General features: G+C 34.6%; 1 protein-coding gene across 1 annotated transcript; it reads right to left on the bottom strand.

Moving 5' to 3' along the window:
* Window positions 1-744: 744 nt before the first annotated feature.
* On the bottom strand, window positions 745-6,556 carry LOC133854427 (probable LRR receptor-like serine/threonine-protein kinase At1g63430). The gene is made up of 13 exons (XM_062290631.1): window positions 5,982-6,556; window positions 5,386-5,524; window positions 5,171-5,242; window positions 4,947-5,090; window positions 4,706-4,855; window positions 3,709-3,825; window positions 3,569-3,633; window positions 2,944-3,195; window positions 2,637-2,842; window positions 2,377-2,509; window positions 2,107-2,264; window positions 1,653-1,868; window positions 745-1,218 (listed from the first exon to the last, which is right to left on the bottom strand). The coding sequence occupies exons 1-13, from the start codon at window positions 6,064-6,066 to the stop codon at window positions 973-975; spliced, it is 1,983 nt and encodes a 660-aa protein (XP_062146615.1). The 5' UTR covers window positions 6,067-6,556; the 3' UTR covers window positions 745-972.
* Window positions 6,557-16,393: the final 9,837 nt, after the last annotated feature.

The following is a 16,393-nucleotide window of genomic DNA, read 5'->3' as shown; positions in this document are numbered from 1 at the left end:
CCTATCAGGGTTGTGTCGAGACAGATTTACATGAGAAAAAAAAAAAAAGAAAAAAAAAATAATTTTTATAATTTTTTAATGATTTGGTTAGTGAATAGTATTCACTAAACTGTTCACTTACCAATTTTTTTTTTTTTAAAACTTTTAAAGTTATTGAGGGTAGTTTTTAGGTATTTTCACCAAATTAAATCACTAAAATAATTAAAAATTATTTTGGTAAGGCTACTAAAAATACTCTGTTGGACCCCATTGAGTCCGTACAATAGCAGCATAATAGCCTTCTAATTCAATAAAAATGTCAGAATATTTTTGTTTTCATTGTTTTTCACGCTCTTATTTTCTATTTTTAAAACAAAAAATATTAACAACTTAAAACACAAATATTCAACATTATTCTCATTTTTGTCATATTAAAATATATATATTTTTTAATTTTAAAAACAAAAAAATTTTAAATACAAAATTTAAGAAAATACTTAAAATTGATTTCACCTTTAAGTCATACCAGAACAATTTTTTTTTTTTCTACAAAATAAAAAATAAAAAACATTAATACGTTAACAAATGTAGCCTATATTCTCTTCATTCAAAATACATACGGTCTGCCTTTGTGTAAGATCTTTGGGTTCAAAGACCCAACAAGGCTTACTACAAAATAACAAAATAAATTCACTTGTGAATTTGTACCCTAAACAACAATTTGTAAAGAAACATTACCAATTAAACAAAGGTATGGAATGCAAATTCCCTCAACAAGATTGTGATTCAATTAATCTCAGCACTTTACTAGTCACCTATTCCTATACAAGAGACGTTTGTCAGACATGAAGCTTTACTTTTCTTGCAAGCAAGCATTTACAAGGAAAACAGAAAATCTTAGTGGGAAAAATTAAAAAAAAAAAAAAAAAAGAGGAAGAAAAGAGTACTACAATTGTATACTTCTTGATTTACAGTGTGTTTGCTTCAACTCATTTAGGATGAAAGTGCAAGCTCAGCCCAAGCCAATGAAGATGCCTTGAAGTCGACCAATATCGATAAGTCAATTCTGCTCTCTAACATGGCACACACTTCCTTCATGGACGGCCGCTTGCTGGGGTCTGAATGGATGCAAAGATTTACTACTTCACATATGACTTTGAGGTCATCAAATTTGAAATGTTTCAACTCTGGATCCACCACATAAGACATAACTTCTGGTAGATCAAGATAGTCCTTAGCCTGCATCAGAGAAAAGCTTTGAGTTTGTGTGCATCGACTTCCATAAACTTAGGGGTGGGAATTTGTGTTCGCGTGTTGAGTTTGGGTTGTGTTGATGCATGGGTATCTCAAATCCTTCAACTCTAACCCGTTAATTTCATATTTGGTTCATGTTGGGTTCACAGGTTGTATAAAAAATTGTCAGCCCTAAATGTCACACGTAGGGTTCTGGTCGTGTCGAATCATGAATATAAAATTATATAGGCCAACTATAACCCGACCCATTTAATCAAACAAGTCAGCTCCAAAACCTTAACCCACTAATTTCGTATTGGATTTGCGGGTCGTTTAAAAATTATTAGTCCTACATAAACTATAAAGATTTTTCGCTAACCCTTTAAGATCAGCTTTCAAATTAAGTTTGACATACATTCATATTTCAGAAAGTTTCTTACCCATTCTACCAAGCACCCTTTCTCCTTACAATATGGAGGTCTCCCACTCATAATCTCCAGTAGTAGCACACCAAAAGCATACACATTGCCTTGGAGATCCAGATTGCGTGCCTCTAGAGAATTTGGAAGAACACAGATAGCACCTTGATTGCCAATAGCACCAGAGTTCTTTTCTGACCTTGCAAGAATTGTCTTCCAACATTCAAAATCAACCAGCTGCAGTTGAAATGAAGATGTTCTCAGAAATCAGAATTTTCCATGAGGTTTTGAAGCTTTATCATGATATTTTCACCGGTATTAAAAAACCACACTACCTAAAAATACGGGAAACAGCCATAATAACATTCATTCTGATAAAAAGAGAGATAGGTCTTATTAGACTAAGAAGGGGGTGTAAGTACTCGTTAATTTTTCCAATAGATTTTCTTTTTTAAGAAAAAGGCTTCAAACATACCTTGGGGGAAAAATCTTCTGTAAGATATATGGCACCAGAATTCAACTCTGATATGGTAAATGGTGGCTCAAGTTCTGTGTGAAGATACTTGAGTCCACGTGCAATGCCAACACATATTTTCATACGCCTAGTCCAAGAAAATTGGCATCCTTCTCCATCTGCAATAGAAGAAAAATGCTCAGATTTTATCTGAGGAAGCATGTAATAGATTAATTTTCAAGTGAAGTGGGTCGGAGTAGAAAAATGTCCCAATAAAGAAAATTGACTTACAATGCAGGTGTTCATACAATGTTCCATTTGATGCATATTCAAAAACCAGCATCCTTGTAAATGGAGTGCTCTCCCTACAATAGCCAAGTAATTTTCCTGTATTCTCGTGATTTAATCTTGCCAAATCAACCACCTGAATGACATTACAAATGAAAGATTCTTGAACTTGGTTGTTTTCAATTTGCCAACTCTTGCATGCTGTGATTAGTATATTTCATTAAATGATTTAGACTCCAGTGTTTTGCCGTAGTAATTTGTACCTCTCTCTGAAAATAGAGCTCAAGATAGCCTGTCCAATGCTCTTCTTTGATGCAGAGGGATATCAAAGCAATTTCAGGCCCACCTTTCATTATACCTTTGTAGACCACACTGTCTGGAGAGGAGCCGATAATATTGCTGAAGTCTTCACAGGCAACTTCTAGATCTTGTCTGCTGTATCTTACTACATCTTTCAACATTTCAGAATCTGTAAGATAAACCAGTCAAATTAACCATTATATTTTTAACAGTACACTTCTAAAACTTCGAATGCTTGAGGCAGAGGTAATATAAGTTAACGAACCCAACCTATGGATACGGTCACATGGTCCTTTCCACTTGATGATTTCTTCCAGGGGATTATGATAGAAGATTTGCTATTGTACTTCTGAAAAGCAGTAAGAATAGCAACTAGAAAGATTGAACCCGCCATGGTTCCTGTCGCTATTTCTAGAGCTAAAAGCCAGGTAGGTTTTGATGACCCCTGATGCTTGGATACAGATTCATCTGGCTGGTGCTTCGAGTTGGCTCCAGGATGGCTTCTGGCAGGTGGGGTGGCACCTACAAAAGAATTACTGTTACTACCAAAGATAGTAATTAGAAATGAATTTTTAATGGTCACAAGCCATACATAATTAGGAATAAATTTTAAATGGCCAACGGCAACATATAGTATTAGAAAAATCAATTGAATTATAGGTGGATGAATTTCAAATTACAAATGTAACTGTAAGAATGAGGTCAGTTCTGGAGCGGAAACTTATATAAGCCCTTTTGCAACCCCAGACTGAGCTTTAATTGCATAATATACTCGTCATCAATTTTAAAACTCCGAGGTTTAGTTCCTCATTTTGCATTTACTGTTTGCAACTTATGTGCATCTATACTTGCACCACTAGATAGTATCCCGAAAGGAAAATCTCGTTGTACATACCACATTGCGTCGTTGAACGCTGTTCGGGATCTTTGTTTTGGAGGCAGTTCCCTTGAAAGCTTGACCTGCATGAAAGATATCAAGTAAAGGAAGATTTACCAAGCAAGAAGCAACTATGAGAAAGGCTCAGCAAAAGAAACCTTGGGAGATATTCCAAGCACTTAGGTATGCTCCCAACCAAGAAGTTGTAAGAGAAATCTGCAACCATAAACCGAGTTGAGCGACAGAAGCCAGTTGAGTTTGGGTTTGAGGCGTACCTGAAGCAGAAATTAATACAAGATATTCGCTTAATAAAATCAAAACCTTCAACATGTTTAACTTGATATATATATATATATACACTTTCATTGTAAGCAACTCAATATCTCCAAATTATCTCATTAAATGCCAAATCTAAATGAAGGTCCCGACAGTTTACCCCCAATTGACTTCTCTCCATATTAGAACACCATAATAGTATATAAATTTCCAAATTCACATTCAAAAGCCACAAGAACGGTTTGCCATATCAAGTGCCAAAGATGAACATGAAATGTTAGAAAGAATCTTTTTGAATAGCTTAATTGACCCTGTGCTAATAATGGCTACAAAATTATGGACTCAGAAGCCTTTTCTACACACGCTTGACATTATTTTTATCCCAGCATCCAATATACAAGTTAATTCACCATGAAACAAATAGGCTAAATTTACAAAAATGATAAGAGAATCTAGTTGAATGGTATAACCTTTTTCATGACACCAATGGCTATGAATTGAGTACACTTCTTCTCTACTTAACTTACGCTTTTAACCATCAATCCTGTCTAACAGGTGAAACTTGCCATATACTGAAATGATTGAATAGACAGATTTGGTGGGGCTATCCTGCCTGACTATGAGCTATCCATGGTACATGTGCACATTGAAGTTTTAACCATTTTTAAGGAAGCAGATTATACAATGCATACATTGTATGATTGTATGATCAGTTTATCATTCATCTAATTGGGACATTAATACTTGTTTGTAACCATCTTCACACACCTTTCAAAAGTTTGCACAAATCCACACACCCGTATCCAAAACTGCATATTAAAAGGGGTATCATCTGCAGAACTTAATCAAACATTTACGCTGCAAGAATCTACTACTTACTTTCCAGTCTTGTTAGGTGAAAAATCTGGATTGCCCGCAACAGGAAGATATCCTTGAAGCCTATTCCTATCCAACCAAATTTTCTGGAGACTTTTCAAATTGCCAAGCTCAGAAGGTATCCTACCAGTCAACCCATTTGACTCGAGGTTTCTGCAACAACAAAAGATAATTAAGTCAGAGAAGCAAGAAGAGCTTAACGCTAAAGTCAATTACCCAAAATAAAAGGCCAAAATTCTTTTACAATGTCTCAAGATTAGTCAAATCTCCGATCTCTGGAGGAATTGGACCCGTCAGTTGATTCATCCCCAAATCCAAAACCCGGAGGAATTTCAACATGCCAAGTTCTTTAGGTATTATGCCAATCAATTTGTTCCCATGCAGTATCCTACAAAACATCAGTACATCAAATTAAGCTTCAGCCCTCATATTGTCAGAAAAAGAGACGAAGGAAAAGCAAAAGCATACAATTCTTGCAAGAAGGTGAGTTGCCCCAATTCTTGGGCCAGAAAGCCCTTTAAGGATGAGCCAGAAATGTTCCTGCAAAACAGATTTCCAATATGAAATGGTTAGGACGAATTAGCCTAAAGATAGAAACACAGTTCATATCTACCATCAGATGGATTAAATTGTGAAAAGAATATTATGCGACTGTGCGCTAATATAGGCAGATGAAATCTTACAGCTTTATAACATGGTCCCGCTGCTCAGTACAAGAAACGCCATTCCAGTCACAAGGATCTGGATCTAAGGCACTCCATGTGGACAAAACCAGAAGTGGGTCTTCATATATAGCTTCCTTAAAGGTTGTAAGGGCTCCAACTGTGCAAAACCCAGAGTTCCCAGTAAGAGAATTTATTTGAAGCAGAAATTAAGTAATGAATGCACTATTTTTGGTCTCTTTAATTCTTTGTTAAGCAAATCTAGTAATATATCAACAACAAAATCCAAGACTTACTCCAAAATAGTAACCCATATTGTACATTGATTTTTGAATACCACAAGTAAGATCACACTACTTCAAGAACACTAAAGCTCCGTTTGGTAAGCAAGAAAAATGTAGGAAAAGGGGAAAAAAGAACTCAAACTCTGAAACTTAAAACTAACTTTCAAAGTTTCACGCGCTTATCGAGCTAAGTTTCTTTTGTAAATGAAGTTCAGAACATACATTGGCAACTTTGAGTTTCTCATCTTTCCCACGTTTTCTCAGCAACCAAGCGGATCTTAACAAAACAATGAAGATCTGAGAAACAAAGTTACTATACAAAAGAGCGCGTACCTTCATATGATCCAAAGGAGTCGCATTTCACAAAAAGAAGCCCAGATGTCAGACACAGAAGCAGAAATGAAGTATATGATCTCATTTTAACCTTAGTTTTCCTCAAGAAAACAAGACCCCAGAAGAACTCATCAAATGCCACCCCTAAACCAAGAAACAAGAAAGAGGAGAAGAAAAAAAACCCACTTGGTTGGAGATGTGGGATTTTTATGAGAGAATAAAACTACCCAAAGTTCAAGACATTAATACTCTAATCTACTAAATGATAAATGGAATTCTTAGGTTTGGGTATAGTGAAGCTGGAAACTGGAAAAGAAATGCTAACTACAAGAAAGAGACATAAAAATCAAAGAAGCAATTTTAAGGACTCTAAATCCAAGATTTGACGACTACCCCACAAAATCAAATCAGTGGATGAGTGTAGGAAGATTGAATTTGAACGAACCCAAGATGTGGATGAAACTTGGATTCAAAGGGAGGTTTGCTACAAGAAAAAAGTCCTAAAAAAAAGAATGAAAAAAAGAAAGAAAGAAAGCTGAGTTTGTAAAGCAAAAGAATTGCATAACAAAAATGCCAGAGAGAGTTTTGGATTCCTCCTTTTGAAGAATAAATTTTGTGATTAGTAGTCTGCTAATGATTGCATTAGCAGAGGGGTTTGATTGCTTCTCGTGAGATGAGAAGTTAAAATCTCGGCTGCTCTGGTATTATGTGGGCTGGAGCATTTTATCAGGGGTTTACAAACCCTATTTGTGTTTGAATTTGGTCAACTCAATGTATAATTATAAAATTATATATGTCAGTTTTAATTCGATTCAAATAATTAAATGGGTGGGAATTTATAATTCTAATCGGCTAATTTTGTGTTGGATTTATGCTTGAGACGTGTAAAAAATTACAAATGATTTTTTTTTTTTTTCTTTTTAAGTCCAATTTTAAAAGATAACATTTCGGTCGATCTTCTTATAACCAAAACAATGACTGTATGGTTTGCTGCTCAGTTCGTTTGTGACCTAGGCTTTCAACACGTGATTCTAGAAAGTGATTCCCTAAGTGTAATTTCATACTCGAAGAAGGCAAGACCTTGCGGGAGTGGTTGCGGACAACTAATTTTTGATACTAAGATTATTCTCTCTCTCGTTGTTTAGTTCATTTTTGGCTTTCAACATGTTAAAAGGGATGCCAATAAGGTGGTTCATTATATGGCAAAATTTGCTCTTTTTCAATTGTTAGATAAAGCTTGGACAGAGGCTTGTCTCTCTGTTATCTAGCATATTATACTTGTGAAGCAAGCAGAAGTTTCTTGATAAATGAAAGTTCTCTATTTCTCAAAAAAAAAAAAAAAAAAAAGGTTTATCAAAGTTTCCTAATAAAATTAAAATTTTTATTATAATTATCTTATAAACTAACGTAACAATCCATACATTATCTAATCAAATTTTGTTAATTTATTTACCTACCTTATGCCACGTGGCACTTATATAACTGGGATGTGAATTTGTAAAAGGATTATAGTAAAAAGATGTAATTCATTTACCTTGCTCTTGGCATCATCATATTTTTCTCTCTTTTCTTGATCTTCTAGAGCTTTCGATCTGTGGGCTAAGAGTGGAAATCCGAATAGCATAAAACCTCTCAATTTTGAGCTTCATTTCTTCAAAAGTTTTCAACTTCTCTGTTTCAAATTTAAAATTCAAATTCCATTAGGGTTTGGGTTATCTCTCTCTCTCTCTAGGGTTTATATTACTCACATGTTATTGCAGAAGTCACTGCAGCTTGGCGGGCAGCTTTATTCTATAGGGAGTTGGGCTATCGAAAGATAGAGCTGGAAGAAGATGCTCTCCAAGTAATGCAGGCCCTGAGGAAGGAAGATTGTAACTTGAGTAATTATGGCTATATTATTGAGGAGGCTCGTGCGGTATTAAATGGTTTCAGTCAGTGGAGGGTTTCTCATATCTGATGAATTGCAAATGGGGCTGTCCACAGCCTTGCAAATGAAGCACTTATTCTTAGTGAGGAACGGATTTTTTATTGAGAAATTCCCTCTATGTTTTAATGGTATTTTCCTTGTAGAACGTTATACTTACTAATTTTATAATGAATGCAGATCTACTTTCAGAAAAACAATCTTAAATTTTTAAGCCCAAATAATCTACAAATTATAATTTTGCAAAAGAAATGAAGAAAATATTAATAATACATCCAATATTTGAATTTTAGCTTTATTCTTTTTGGCCATATATTTTAGATCATGTTCAGTTTGTAATGGACCTAATGGTAAACCAATGGTTGCATGTGATATTTATAGAATTAATGGATCTTAGAGCAATTGTTCATCCCCATCTATAGGACCTCAAAAATAAAATTCTATTTTCATCCTGTTTTTTTAAATAAATGAAGTTTTATATTTGATTCTTTAAGCAGAAAGAAACAGGTGAATAGAAAACTACCACTAAAGCAGTCTGAGCAAGACAAAAAAATTAAATAATTTTTTATTATCTCAATTCAAGAAAGGAGGCACACCATTTTAGTCTTTAACTACTTCCATCCGTCCATGGATGCATATATATATATAGCGGCAAACATTTTCAAATTTGTGTATTTTTAATGAGATTAAAAGAATGCTAATTTTATTATTTATTTTTTTATAAAAAATTTCACTTATAATCTCTGATCTTTCATCACTTCTAAAATAAGATACCAAAACTTTAAAATTTGTCAATTTAGGATATCAATCTTTCAATTTTTTTCAATTTCAACCATCCGTTAGAATTTTTCGTTAAATCCTGTCAAAATTCTCAAAATACCGCTTAAAAAAATTGTAAGGATTTAGGTATTTGTCAGAATTTAATGAAATTTGCAAAAATATTCATGCTTGAATTTTTATAATTTTTTTAAAAAAAAAAAACAAAACATAAGGGCATTTTGAGAATTTTGATAAGATTTAATAGAAATTTTTAACAAATGATTGAAATTGAAAAAAAATTGAAAGATTGATACCCTAAATTGACACGTTTTAAAGTTTAAATACTTATTTTAAAAGTGACGAAAGATCGTAGATTATAAGTGAAGTTTTCCTTCCTTTTTTTTTCCTCAAGTCTACTCATCGGAGAAGCCCATTCCTTTTAAATTTTAAAATTTGATTTCATCTAATGCAACAACTTAAAACCATTTCACATTGCCTAACGTGACGTGTTTTAAGTTACTGATATAAGAAATTAATAAAAATATACCATATAACCGATATGAAATAAATGTAAAGAGTATTATTACGCCGTCATTACCCTACATGCATATCAATTCAAGTTGCTTCAAATTGCTCCCAAAAATTTCAAATTAACTTGGGAAATTCCAATCATGCAATTATTTTCTTTGTGATTCTTAATGTCTTAAAAAAGTCTCTTTTTTTTTTTTCTTTTTTTTTTCACAAGCATATCCCATCCAAGTTGCTCCCGATAATTCATAAATATTATGTAATACACTTAAGATATTTCAATCATGCTATAAATTTCTAAGTAAATTTTAGCATTTTAGTTCATCAACACAGCAACTTACAAAATACATGCATTTTTGTTTTCTCACATGCATATCTAATTCAAGCCTTTTGAATTATTCATATGATAAAGTTTTCATCTAAATTGAGTTTGAGAAAATTAATTTAGCACAATCTATTACATGAAAATCACGTGTTTCATTAAAAATGCATGCGATAATTAAACCCTCAAAATATATGCCAGTTTAAAATACTGGGCTGTAAGAATTTCCTCCAACCCAGTTTAGAGAAAAATAAAATTCCTTATTTACGTAATATTTATTAAATTACAACTATCTTTTAACACCCTCTCTCACGTGTGAGTTCAAATTTACAATTAATAAGTGAGGCTCCACACGTAAAATATTTAACTAAATAAGGAGTCGGGGACAATGTTTAAACTCATGATATTTACTTTAATAATATTTTAAATCACTAATTACCTTAAAAACTTAAACTTTATGAAATTAAAAAAAGGTTATAATTAGTAATTAATTATTGTGAATCACGTTCAAAAATACATTCAAATTAAAAATACACCCAACAATGTATTTGGGAAAGGCATCTATCTATACGTCGTCGTTTTAGCATGATTACTCTGCTCTCAAGGAGTGCCCCCTCCGAAATCCATGCTAGTAATCATGTGCGCGCATTCTCAGAGCACGTTTGGATCACCGCTACTCATTACTAAACGCACGAGATTAAGATTATTATGTGTATCACTCGCAAAAATACCACGAGTTAATGAGTGTAATTATTAATTAGGATTACTAAAATTTTTATTATATATATATATATATATATATATATATATATATATTTTAGAGGAAAATTTTTGATTATAAATTTCTTATTAATTGACGTGGCAGTTTATCTGACACATACTACATCGGTTATTAAACAATTAAATTTGATTGTGGTTAACGTGACAGTGCTACGTGGACTACCACGTTAATTTGTCAATCTAAATAGCATTGATCATGTAAGTTACTAAATAATTAAATTTAAAATTATTGTTAACGTGACAGTTCCACGTTCGTAAGAAATTACAATAAAATTTGTAACAATGACTGAGTATCTTAAATTAGCCATATGAAACTTTTTGGTCTTACTTACAAGTGAGAATGTTCTCAACATTGTTTTGCATGAGGTTCAAATTTCTTGACGAATTTACTCTTGGAGTGAAGAACAACTTAAGTGCTCGAGATTTACCTGTGCATTAACATAATATTTCTTATGGTTATCCAAAACATATTGGGATCTCCAGTAATTTACTATTCAAATTTCCAGCAATTTGGGTAAGACATTGTAAAAGAGCCCATGTAAAATATACTTGACCAAATAAATTTTGGATTGTCCCGTTACTTACTCGGGCATGCGGGTCACACATGAACTCTGTCACACGTGCTACCCAAATTGCTGGTAAGCCTTATTCATAAAAAAAAAAAACACAAAAACAAAAAAAACTTTTGATAGTCAATGCCAAGATTCTATGGTATTTGACCATTGCTTTTCTAGGTTGAATTGCCAAACTAGATGATGCACCATGAACAAGCAACACCCAGATGCTGAAATGCACTGATTTCTTCTTGGATACCTTCCTTTCTCCTCTTGCTTTTGCTTAAAGATTTTTCTATGTTGAAGTCATCTCATTTCTTAGTATGGGGCAAAGTAGTAAAAATGAAGTCATTTGATTTAGGATAAGACCATTCCCTTTGAATTCTTTTTGTTTTGTTTAATTAATGTTTGAAAAAAAAGGCTTCAAATCTGGACTTCTTCCTTCTCAAGTTCCACATTTTACAGCTGTCTTGCATTTCTTTTTCTGGCTTGTGCTTTTGGGTATTATGAAAAGACTTATACCTAAAAGAGATGGCAACCATCTTGGTAAATTTTATTGTATTAATTATGGATATAATATAAGAGCTATTTTATAGGATTAGGTACAACAATAATTAAAAAATAACAGGGCATTATTAAAGAGGCAAGTAATTTAATATGTATACATTTATATATATAACATTTTTTGGTTTGCCTTTTCTGCTTGGGCAGGAGTGAATCTGTGTCATATAATTTCAGGGTGACAGAATACATGAGTTGATTAAGAATGAAGGGTCCTGACTGACAATGCTTCCAAGCAAGACACCATAAAAGTTGTAGTATATTTAAAGGAAGGAGGAGGACTGAGGAGTCTCATGATTTTCAATTAAGACTGCAATTATCATATACTCTCCCAAACCAGCTGAACTTTGGACATATTTCAAGAGTTGGTTGGATCGGGATTGGTTGCAATTGTAGTTTGCTCGACTGCAATTGCGTGAGGCTCTTGATGGGGCTCACTTGCCTGAGCAGGTGTTCGAGCATGTGGACTCCATTCGAGGCATTTCGCAATTGCCTGTCCGATTGCACTACAATAGAGCAAATTGTGAAAGGCTCTCGATGGGCCCATTTGCTTGAGCAGAAGTAATGGCAGTTCGAAATTTGTTCGAGCACGTGGGCTCTATTGAAAACCTCTCTCAATTACCTACCTGATTGCACTACAATAGAGCAAAGAATTATAGGAGAGCCTATCTGAGCTATAGGACCATGTTGGACCATTTTGCCAATATGAGTAATTTATGCTACTCTTCAAGCTTGTTTATTACAATTCTGTCACACGAATGGCATGATGTATTTTAAATGACTTTTTATGTTATTGACTTTTAAAAAAAAAAAAAAATGTTAACCAATATGACATTAGTATGATAAATAGGTATGAAGAATAGCAGCTCGTTTGCTAACTAACCTCTTTCATTTTTTTTTCTTTTTCATTTTTATAAAAAGAAAAAGTCAAAACATTAACAAATAACTTTCATCGCAAAACACTCACAAAAAATTTAAAATTTCTTTTTATCTTATGTTACACCATTTTTTATTTATTTATTTTATTTTTTATTGTAAAAAAAAATACCATCTTAAAAAAAGGATTATCAAATACACCCAGCAAAGCATCACTCTGCCAATATGTAGTTCTGACACCCCCCTGGCCGGCCCTATCTGATTGTCCCCCCTGACCTTTCAAAAGAAGCAGGAGACAAAGTTGGGCCCTCCATGGCTATGGCTTTCCAAGCTTGAAATGGTTATCTGTACCTTTTTATAAAGCCTCATTTCTGTGACCATGTCCATGTTGAAAAGTGAGCAAGGAGGTCCCCCTTCTTCCTCTTCACTAGCTATGAATATGGACGCTCCACATGTGCTTCTTTTTGTTTTGATAAAGACCCCTCCCGTTCTTGTAATTAATGAATTTTTTAATAAAGGGAATTGGGTTGTCACGTGATCTTCACGTGCATTTTTAATAAAACGTATGGTTCTCATTATGAAAAGCAATTCTTATTCGTGTGTCGAGACATGAGTATAATACTATATATGTCAATCCTAATTCGACATATTTAATTAAACGGGTCGAACCCTTCAACCCTAACCTTCTAATTTTGTATTGGGTTGTTATCAGGTTTGCGAGCCATTATGTCGCGTATTGGGTTTAGATCGTGTCGAACAATAGATATAAAAATATATAGGTTAACCCTATCCCGACTTATTTAATTAAATGAGTCAGACTCTTCAATCCTAACCCTTTTAATTTCGTGTTGGGTTCATGGGTCGTGTCAAAGTTTGTCAGTTCTAATTCTCATATACATTTTTAAAATACACGTGAAAATCACATGTTTTAAGGACACAAACGCATATCGATTTAATAGACCGAACTTAAAGAATTCTTTTTCCCAATAGAATATTAGTGAAATTGATATAATAGACAACCATGTCATGAGAATTTTTGCCGTCTACCATCTTGTACACTCCGACCATAAACTATTATTATGTGTGCTAATTGCCTAATTTTTCCATGTTCAAGTGGGAAAGTCAGATAATCTGTCCCCTTCAACATCATTGCTCAGCAAAGGGCCACAAAGAAATTCTCAAGTGTTCAGAATTTTTGGTTAAGCATTTTGAAAGCAAGCAGATGTCACAGCTGAACTCATTTTCTGGTTCCAATCTAAAATATCTCTTATCACGTCCAAAAAGGTTGATGAGTGATGAGTGTTGAGTGGAAATTTTATTGTTGGAAGTCTCTTGAAGTAGAGGCAAAACTTACTTTAATTAATAGATTACCTTCCCATGTATAGCTTGATTTTTCTCACCTTACAAAGATATTTCACATTGAGTCGGCGGATTCTTTATATTGATAGGGTGAATTATTTCATGGTTCACATGCGGATGTAGATGTGGTTATTTGTAATATTTGTAACTGCATTCGTAAAATATAGATATTATTTTTAAACATTCGCACCTGCATCCGCATCCACGTCGTGTCTTTACGACTAACCGCATCTGCGCAGTTATTGTGGCCTATTAATGTTGTTATTGTCTATTATCCGCATATTATGTAATAAGCCTTTTGTGTCTATTTTAGTCTTTTGGGCTTTCTTTGAGTCTCTATTATGACATATTTTAAACGATTTTAAAAAGAATTTAGGTCATTTTTTGTGTTTTGGGCTTGTTTAATTTTTTTTTAAGTCATAATCTTTTGAAAATATATTGATTTCACATTAATTTTGCTTTTGTTGCCCAAGTGTTATACGAAAAAGCAATACAGTTAACCAAACTAATGTAAAAATAACTTATATCTAATCTAAAATAACGTAATTTTGGTATTAAACACCAAAACTACGTTGTTTTGGTGAGTTTATTATATATATATATAAAGGGTATGTAGATGCAATTATTAACTGCCTTTGCATATTCTAAAACTGCTAGCCCCATCCGCATATGAGGATAGTGTTTTTTGCTAACCACATCCACATGTGCGGATAGTGGATAGCGGATGCGGGCATTTAGTATCTGCCGCCTGCATGTACACCTCTAATATAAGGGTGTTTATGAGATATTAAGTTTCATATTGGCTTCTTATGAAATGAGATTAAAGTTGACAATTTTTTAAATGACTTTTGAACCCAACATGAAATTAGCTGATTAGGGTTGATGAGTTTAGGGTTTACCTATATAATTGTATAGTCATGCCTCGACACTAGGGTTGGCAATTTTTGACACGACCCGCGAACCCGACACGAACACGACACGAAAATTCAGGGTTAGGGTTTAATATTATCGGGTTCGGGTCATAATCGGGTCAACCCGATTATGACCCGTTTATAATCGTGTCTGGCGGGTCAACCCGCGGGTTGACCCGCCAGACACGATTAGCTCCCTTTTTTTTTTTTTTTTTTTTTTTTTTTTTTTTTTTTTTTTTTTTAAAGTCAGGTCCAAAACCAAAAGGACCGAAACTGTGAAACCCTACCCGGATCAGTGGATCACGCATCACCCTGATTCACCCATTTCTTGTTTTCTTTTCGCTTCACGCCATCACCCAGTTGGGCTAGTGCCGCCAGTTCACCATCTTCAATCTTCATGAAGTTCACACTTCACAGACTCACAGTTCACACCGCAACCCTCCTAAACGGCCGAGACACCTCTCGGAGACTCGGATCCTCCCCACGAGGTCCAGGGGCCCAAGCTCTCAGAGCCGCAAAAGCAGAGTTCTCAAAGCCGAGCTCCACCACGCAACCCTCCAAAACGGCGACATCTCCACCGGTTCTGTCCGGGCTTTCCCTTCGATCTCCACCGGCGTCGTCCCCACCGGCTCTTTCCCTTCAATTTCCACTGGCGTCGTCCCCACCGGATCTTTCAAGGTCCAAGCCAGTCGAACCTCCTAAAGGCGGAAGTGCTCGGTTCTAGTCATCGACTCATCAGATCCGGAGGCCTGGGCTTGCCAGCCCTGCTCGGCTGCTCCACCTCGTCGACGTCGTGTCCTGTGGGCTGTGGGGTGGGCACTGGGCTCGTCGACGGCGTGTCCTGTGGGTTGTGGGGTGGGCAGTGGGCACGCGTTACCGGGTTCAACGGGTTCGTGTCGTGTAACCCGGTTCACAACTGGGTCGTGTTCGGGTTATAGTGTCTGACCCGATTAATAATCGGATCGGGTTCGTGTCTGACCCGATTATGTAATCGGGTCAGCCGGGTCGACACGAACCCGACCCGCTGACCCAAATTGCCAACCCTACTCGACACGACCTGAACCTGACACGCAACATTTAGGGCTAACAATTTTTTGTATTACACGCAAACCCAACACGAAATTGAGTTAGAGTTGAGGGATCTGACCCGTTTAATTAAATTAATCGGGTTAGGGTTAACTTATATAATCTTATACTCATGCCTCGACATGATCCGAACTTGACATATGAACGCAAATTCAAATAAGACTAAACGATATATGTGATTCTATAACTCTAATTATAACTTAATTAATCATTTTGAAATAACAACGAAGGACAAGGGTATTTACAAAGTATTTGCTAAAATCATTAATTACTCATAGATCACAACAAAAAAACTATCAGCATTTGTTGCTGATGCTGACTATCGACAATGGTAACTTTTCAACTAATTTTGAGTGTCCAAAATGGATCTTACCAACACATTTGAATCTTCTTATAATCAGCCACCTAACTCATGCCCATAAATGTTAAAAGACATAAAATTAAAGCTAAAACAGGCCTTGCACGCCAAACAATCTGCTCATATGGCATATTAACCTAGCTCCTTGCACTTGCAACCTCAGTTTTGCAACAAAATTACTCAACCAAGTATAGCAATGGTTACAATATTAATCAAATAATTATTTTTTATTTTTTATTGACTTCAACTTTTAGGATAAATAGTAATTTAATGTAATATTGAAACAAATATTTTGAATTTGAACATCATCTTCATTATTTATAGTATCGAAACAAATATACCGAAGGCCGTTGTTTCCGTTTACTCCTATTTCATTGAACCAAAGTTAAACATT

Source organism: Alnus glutinosa, chromosome 13 (assembly GCF_958979055.1).
Source record: "Alnus glutinosa chromosome 13, dhAlnGlut1.1, whole genome shotgun sequence".
NCBI classification, from domain to species: domain Eukaryota; kingdom Viridiplantae; phylum Streptophyta; class Magnoliopsida; order Fagales; family Betulaceae; genus Alnus; species Alnus glutinosa.
Note: the sequence above shows the minus strand (reverse complement) of the source record. Positions and strands in the feature narration are given on the sequence as shown.

Excerpts from the sequence above, each read along its gene's own strand:
- LOC133854427 (XM_062290631.1), bottom strand. The coding sequence starts at position 6,066 with ATGAGATCATATACTTCATTTCTGCTTCTGTGTCTGACATCTGGGCTT. Across the intron at positions 3,826-4,705 it reads TCACCTAACAAGACTGGAAA|GTACGCCTCAAACCCAAACT; the intron begins GTAAGTAGTAGA and ends TTTCTGCTTCAG. Across the intron at positions 1,869-2,106 it reads CAGAAGATTTTTCCCCCAAG|CTGGTTGATTTTGAATGTTG; the intron begins GTATGTTTGAAG and ends TTTCAACTGCAG.